The sequence below is a fragment of the Tupaia chinensis genome, unplaced genomic scaffold (assembly GCF_000334495.1).
Source record: "Tupaia chinensis unplaced genomic scaffold, TupChi_1.0 Scaffold000394_1, whole genome shotgun sequence".
Classification (NCBI taxonomy): Eukaryota; Metazoa; Chordata; class Mammalia; order Scandentia; family Tupaiidae; genus Tupaia; species Tupaia belangeri.
In genome coordinates, this window is record NW_006159896.1 from 2,007,587 (window position 1) to 2,013,888 (window position 6,302).

The 6,302-nt window shown below is 58.0% G+C and overlaps 3 protein-coding genes across 8 annotated transcripts in view; 1 reads left to right on the plus strand and 2 right to left on the minus strand.

The window, feature by feature from the left end:
• Positions 1-3,554, minus strand: part of TTC16 (tetratricopeptide repeat domain 16) — a 25,397-nt gene extending 21,843 nt beyond the window's left edge. Inside the window, 4 exon segments of the mRNA XM_006154075.3 lie at positions 1,902-2,042; positions 2,227-2,317; positions 2,616-2,788; positions 3,472-3,554. Of these exon segments, the coding sequence (XP_006154137.1) occupies positions 1,902-2,042; positions 2,227-2,317; positions 2,616-2,788; positions 3,472-3,489 (423 nt within the window). The 5' untranslated portion in view covers positions 3,490-3,554.
• Positions 3,555-3,649: 95 nt separating this feature from the next.
• On the plus strand, positions 3,650-5,711 carry PTRH1 (peptidyl-tRNA hydrolase 1 homolog). Of its 5 annotated transcripts, none has more exons than XM_014590010.2 (5): positions 3,650-4,069; positions 4,415-4,634; positions 4,833-4,983; positions 5,093-5,138; positions 5,232-5,556. In XM_014590010.2, the coding sequence occupies exons 1-5, from the start codon at positions 3,974-3,976 to the stop codon at positions 5,412-5,414; spliced, it is 696 nt and encodes a 231-aa protein (XP_014445496.1). In that variant the 5' UTR covers positions 3,650-3,973; the 3' UTR covers positions 5,415-5,556. The 5 variants fall into 5 exon arrangements, with proteins under 5 accessions (XP_014445496.1, XP_027629836.1, XP_027629834.1 ...); XM_006154078.3 differs by having other exon boundaries at positions 3,651-4,069; positions 4,884-4,983; XM_027774034.1 differs by having other exon boundaries at positions 3,984-4,069; positions 4,358-4,634; positions 4,828-4,983.
• CFAP157 (cilia and flagella associated protein 157) overlaps positions 5,580-6,302 on the minus strand; it is an 8,116-nt gene continuing 7,393 nt past the window's right edge. The window contains exons 8-9 of one of the 2 annotated variants that reach the window (XM_006154077.2): positions 5,957-6,140; positions 5,580-5,669 (exon numbers count right to left, since the gene is read on the minus strand). In XM_006154077.2, the coding sequence (XP_006154139.1) occupies positions 5,598-5,669; positions 5,957-6,140 (256 nt within the window). In that variant the 3' untranslated portion in view covers positions 5,580-5,597. Of the gene's footprint in view, positions 5,670-5,956; positions 6,144-6,302 lie in introns of both variants that reach the window. The other variant, XM_006154076.2, reaches the window with a different exon arrangement.

Here is a 6,302-nt window from a genome sequence, read left to right on the forward strand (position 1 = left end):
GGTCACGCCGCAATCCCTTCTCCTCCATTCTCCTCTCAGGATCTTGGGCACGCACGCACACATGCCTGGTGTGAGTTTTAAGCCACCGGGTCCAGGACTCAAACTGTGGTTGACTACGTGGGAGTCCAGCGACATAGCCATTATGCTAACTGCTGGTCCAATAATTTTAAACTTAAATAAATTCTAAAATAATCAAAACAAAAAATAGGTCATGTATCCTACAGTAAAAAATAATAAAATAAATAATTATGTAAAAAGAATTGAGCAGGTTTTTTTTAAAGAATTTTTTATTTACCCTTTTTTTAGGAAGGTTTTTGCTATAGGGTATGTGTGCTTCCTGGAGAGAAAGCAGGAAATCACTGCCCCCCGGGGGGGATGACCATGCCACAATTCCTTCTCCTCCAATCTCCTCTCAGGATTTTGGGCACACACACACGTACAGTGTGAGTTTGAAGCCACTGGGTCTGGGACTTGAACTACAGTCAAATATGTGGGCTTCCAGTGACGTAACCATGACACCATCTGCTGGTCCCAATTATTATTAGTATTTTTTAATTTGCTATAAGGCACGTGTGCTCACCAAAGAGCGGGAAAGTGAGAAAGCAAGCCACCAGGATCAGCAATGTGGGAGTCCAGCTCCCTAATCACCACGCCACTTGCTGGCCCTAAGAACGGATTAGTTTTTGTGTGTGCATGCCCCAAACCCAGGAGGTGAATGGAGGAGAAGGGTTTGCAGGTGTGGCCATTTCCCTGCAGGATGATTTCTCACGTCCCCTCCGTCTCTCGCTGGTGAGTGTATGTGGCCTATGGCAAGAACCTTTTGAAAAGAAAGAAAGAAAGAAAGAAAGATGGTGCAGTCCGCAGCATACTGAACTGCAGTGCTGGAACCACAAGATCCACAAGTGGCTGGCTGGCATGAGATGCTGGGCGCGGGCACACACGCCCGAGAGCTTGGTGAGCAGAGGGCCAGAGGAAGGGATCACAGCGTGACCAGCCCCTGAGCTGTCTCCCTCTCTCTCTCTCTCTCTCTCCCTTGCTTGTGTGCGCATGCCCGTGCTGGCTATCATGAAGAAAATAGCAATAAAACTTAAAAGAAAAAGACATCTAAGCCACCACAATGGGAGGAAATGAGGACTTTGTGGGTACTTCATAGTTGTTTTTTTTTTTTTTTCAGTCACAGGGCACATGCGCTTGCTGGAGAGAAACAGAGACAGAAAGTAAGAAATCATTCTGGGGCGGGGGTGGTGGTGGGGGAAGGCCACACCACAATCCCTGCTCCTCCACTCTCCTCTTGGAATTTTGGGCATGCACGCACATGTGACTGGTGACTGGTGTGATTTTAAAGCTACTGGGTCTGGAACTTGAACTGTGGTCAGCCATGTGGAGTCCAGCACCGTAACCACCACACCACCTACTGGCCTAGTTGAACACTGTTTATACCTTGAATTGCAAATAGAGGGTCACTGTCGCCATTTCAGGGCTTAGAACCTCTAGTGCCTAGATATGTGCTTGCCCAGTGTGAGAGCCCTCGGCTTCGTGCAGCCAGCAAACTGAAGTCAAGTACGTTTGGAAAGTCAGCTCCTCGGTCACATCAGCCACATACTGAGGGCTCCACAGTTCCATGTGGCCAGTAGCCACCATATGGGACAGTGAAGAGTAGGTCACTGTCATTATTGCAAAATTCTATTGGACACAATGGCCAAAGTTTCTCTACTCTGACAGTAAACCTACTTGGGAGGTGAGAAGAGCAGCAGGTGTGGACGCAGGGACAGGGACAGGGACAGGGAGGTCCCAGGGAGACGGAGCTGGTTCTAGAACAAGGCGAACCCGCCATATCTTGGAATGGGTGGGCCTGGGAATAAGGTGGGTGCCTTGCAGGGGCCTCAGGTAGCCCCAGGCACCTGCAGGTAAAGCACGAAGGTGAGCCGTTCCAGGTACTTGCTGTCTGGCTGGAAGGAGTAGGCCCGGCGTAGGTTCTGGGCGGCCGAGGAGAAGTCACAGAGCTGGATGTAGGCCTCGGCCCGTAAGGCGTAGAAGTCTACCTAAGGGTGATGAAACCAGCTGCTGTCCCCTCCCCACCGGCCACCCCTCAGGACAGGGGAGGACTCTGCCTCCTTGAGACTTGATGCTCAGTTACCAGTGGGACCTGGTGGCCTGCCAGGTGTGACAGTGAGGGAAAAGTGTGTACCAGCAACTGCCCATGCCCACCCAGGCTCTCCCTCTCACCAGCTGGGAGTCCAGGTGGAGGGCACGGGAGAAGAATAGCACAGCCATCTCCCAGTCCCCATGCTCCAAGCACTCCTGGCCTCGATGGTAGCTGTGGAGCAGAGGAGTACGGACAGAGACTGGCCCTGACCCTGGACCAGTCCACTACATCCCACTGGGTTCAGGGTAGGGGAGATGGGAGGAGGAGTAGTCAAGAGAAGAGGCTGGAGGGTGGGCAGAGACCCAGTGAGAGCAGGCGGGCACTGTCAGAGCTTATCTAGGCCATCAGCCTTTTACCTCTGGGGTGGAGGGGCCCCGTTACTGAGGCCCAGAGTAACTGGGCAAGGCAAGACAGCATGTATTGGCCATGTGGGGCCGAGACTGGGACCCTGGGTAAGGTGGTCACTCACTACTCTCTGACTTTGAGAGGCACCGTTAGCCCTGTGACCTTTGGTTTTACATTATCGAAGCCCTGGAACACCTGGCTGGTCCCAAAGATGCGCTGCAGTGTCCCCTTCGGGACTGGAAACACCCATGGCTTTGGGATGGTCTGTGAGGAGTCCTGGTCAAGCTCCAGGGCATCCTAGAACCGAGGGCAGCAAGCTGGAGCAGGCCGCAGGGCAGCCTCCATCCCCTACACTCTCCCCAGGTATTTTCCAGGGTGGAGGAAGTAGTCCTGGTAGGAGGCGCACACACTCCAGAACCAGTCCGGTGGCATACCCAGCCCTGTCCCTCGGTCCCGACTGAGGTTAGTGATGAGGGTGCTCATGCTCACACCACCCTCTGCTCTCTCAGGGCCTTCCCAGCTCCACCTCAAACTCTCAACGTTGCTAGCTAAGGCACTGCCCAAGGTCTCAGGCTTTGGGGGTCCTGATGCCTCTTGGAAATCTATGACCCCTCACGCCCAGCAGGCCACATGGAGCACACCACCTGGCTTCTGCCCAGGCTTTCCCACCTTGGGAGGTCACCTTTCCCACCAGCTACCCAAGTGGGGTACTTAACACCTACATCAATTCCACTCCCTCAAGATCTCTCAGACCCCTCCTCTTCTCTCACCCCCAAATGACACCTTTGCCTGGACACCAGCTCTGGCCACCCTGCCTTCCTCCCTAGGTCCACACATCCGGAGCCCTCCTTTCTCTGCTCAGGGGCCAGGGCCACCCCTGAACTGCACCCCTACCCTAGCTTCTCCCGCACTTCAGACGTGTCCTGAAAACCCAGCCTTGGTTTCCCTCCCTGACCCTCTGCCTTTGCTCCAGGCCGCACCTCGCAGGAGTCTGCCATCAGGTCCCTTCCAGGAAGACCTGGGGGCCTGAGCCAAGCGGCTCACTGCTCCTACCCTGACGTTGCTAAGTAGCATCTCCAAGACGCCCGAAGGCTCCGCCCCCTGACCACGCCCCCGGGAACCAAGTGTTCGAACCGGAAGGAGGTTAGAAGACTTACTAGCTGGGGAGGCTGAGGCGTACATGGCAGACGGAGTTACCGGGTTTCTCCTGCGAGGCAGGACCACATTAGGTTCCCGCCTCCCAAACCGAAAGTTAAGCAAGGGCTCCAAGTTTCGCATAAACCCCGCGGGGACACGGTGACGCCGCGCCGCGGAATGCGCTCGGACACCTCCACCGCCCCGCCGCTTCCGCCCTTCGGAAGCATGGCGGCCGCGCGGCTCAGTTCTGATTGGATGTTGGAGGCCGCTCTGAACAGATGGCGATGCGATTGGCCGCAGGCTGGCTGACGTCAGAGGCGGAGTCCGGGCCTGAATGGGGACAACATGCCGCCGTCCGGCCTCTTGGGCTCTAGGCTGTGGCTGAGTCGGGCCATGAGCCGGTGTGTTTTGGAGCCTCGTCCTCCGGGGAAGCGGTGGCTGGTGAGTGGATTAGGGCGGTGATGTAGGGGTCTCGGACCCTAACTCCAGTTCTGCCATTGTCTCTCGGGCAGTTCCCCAAGTTCCTTCTCAGTTTTCTTACCAGGAAAGTGGGTCCAGTACTCGACGAGCTTCAGACTCCCAGGAACTCCGCTCTGCACTAGGGTGCCCTGCCTCCGCCCCCACCCCGCGTCTTCTGGAGTCTGGGGATTTCTGGGACCCATCTTCATGCTCCTTTCTCACTCCAGCCCTGCCCTGTTTCCCCTTCTTTGCTTTGGGCCCCTGGAGAAGCGATGGTGATTGGAGATGGCAAGAGTTGTCGGGCCTGTTTCCTGATGTCGCCCGCAGGTGGCTGGCCTGGGGAACCCCGGACTGCCAAGCACGCGACACAGCGTGGGTATGGCGGTGCTGGGGCAGCTGGCGCGGAGGCTCGGTGTAGCAGAGAGCTGGGAGCGGGACAGGCGCTGCGCGGCCGACCTCGCTCTGGCCCCGCTTGGGGATGCCCAGCTGGTCCTACTCCGGCCAAGGCGGCTCATGAATGCCAATGGGCGCAGCGTGGCCCGGGCCGGTGAGTTGTTGGTGCCTGGGGTGTGTTTGGTGGGAGGACACAGGGACCAGAAAGGGGCTCTGGTGGACAGACCTGTTGGTTCATCCCCAAGTGTCTGCGGAGCACCAGATGCTGCAGACCTTGGGTATCTGTGGGAGCCTGTGGTTCTTTATGAGCGGAGTAGGGCCAGTCGTGGCCCCTATTTAACCCCCAGGGCAGCACCCCTGGGCAGGTGGGCAGTAGCCAGACCCACGGTTTCCCTGTGCCAAGCGGAGCTGTTCGGGCTGACTGCCGAGGAGGTCTACCTGGTGCATGATGAGCTGGACAAGCCCCTGGGGAAACTGGCTCTGAAGCTGGGTGGCAGCGCCAGGTGAGGCCCCCTAGCTTTCAGGGTTGGGGTGAGGACACCAGCCTGCTGGTGGGGCGAAGCAGGGCTGCTGATCCAGGGACACACTAACTGCCCCACATCTCCCTTGAAGAGGTCACAATGGAGTCCGTTCCTGTATCAGCTGCCTCAACTCCAACGTGAGTCTGCCTCTGCCCTGCCCTGGTTGGATGGCCAGCATGGGTCCTCAGCACTCCTGGCTGCAACTCCCCGGGCCCTCTGCCTCCCCACAGGCAATGCCGAGGCTGCGAGTGGGCATCGGGCGCCCCACGCACCCTGATGCCGTGCAGGCCTACGTGCTGGGCTGCTTCTCCCCCGCCGAGCAAGAGCTGCTGCCTCCATTGCTGGATCGTGCCACCGACCTTCTCCTGGACCACATCCGGGAGCGCAGCCAGGAACCCTCTTTGGGTTCTTGACAGCAGTGGCCCTGCGGCCTGCCCGCCTGCAGAGCCCAGCAGCCCAGCCGCGGTTACAGAGCCACACACCGACCTGTGGTATCCACTTTATACAACTCTCCTCTGGGCTGCTCCAGGCCACCCACAGGGGACTGTGGCCAGAACGGTCCATTTCTAGGGTAGGGGCTTGGTCTTCTCTCTGTCCTACTTTGGATGTAGGGGAACTTCAGGAAGACTAAGCCTTTTGAGCCTTTTTAGAGGATTGGAAGTGTGGATCTGTAAGATTAAAGATATTAAAGATGCCAGCTGGGGCGCTGACGCCTTCCATGCGTCCCCTTCCAGTGGGGGAAGGGCACAGGCCCTGCAAGACCCCCTCCCAGGGGATGCGGGGGCAGGCCCGAGCCCACCAAGTCCTTGCCACACTTTTCTTCCACCCAGTTTTTAGATGGGGAGGCTCAAAGAGTTCCAGCCACAGGGAGGTCCATCCCAAGGCCTGGCAGAGCCCCAGTTGTACTCAGGGCCAGCTGCCACATTGCCGTCCCTGGGACCCCTGGCACCCTCACCTCCAGGCTGCTGTGCCCTCGGAAGGTCCCCATGCGGGTGGCATAGGAGAGCAGCCTGAGGTCCTGGGGGTTGGGCGGGATGTGGGTGCGGCGCGGCACCAGGCCCAGATTCCCTGGCTGGTAGGTGGCAAAGCTAGACAGCTGCTGAAGCAGGGAGCCCATCTTGGGTGGCTGGATGCTGGGTCTGCTGTGGAGAGAGGACTGCAGTCATCACCCCACTCGGGGATGAGGAAGCAGAGGTTCCGGGAGTCTTGGGAGAGCTGGGGTCTGGCTTCTGCTCAGCAGAGGGTGGCCCCTGGCTGTTTCACAACCCCCCCCCCCCGGCCGCCTCCCCTGAGGCCCCCCC

Coding starts and splice junctions, on each gene's coding strand:
- PTRH1 (XM_027774035.1), top strand. CDS start 3,974: ATGCCGCCGTCCGGCCTCTTGGGCTCTAGGCTGTGGCTGAGTCGGGCC. Junction 4,635..4,883: donor GCGCAGCGTGGCCCGGGCCG/GTGAGTTGTTGG, acceptor CCCTGTGCCAAG/CGGAGCTGTTCGGGCTGACT. Junction 4,984..5,231: donor AAGCTGGGTGGCAGCGCCAG/GTGAGGCCCCCT, acceptor GCCTCCCCACAG/GCAATGCCGAGGCTGCGAGT.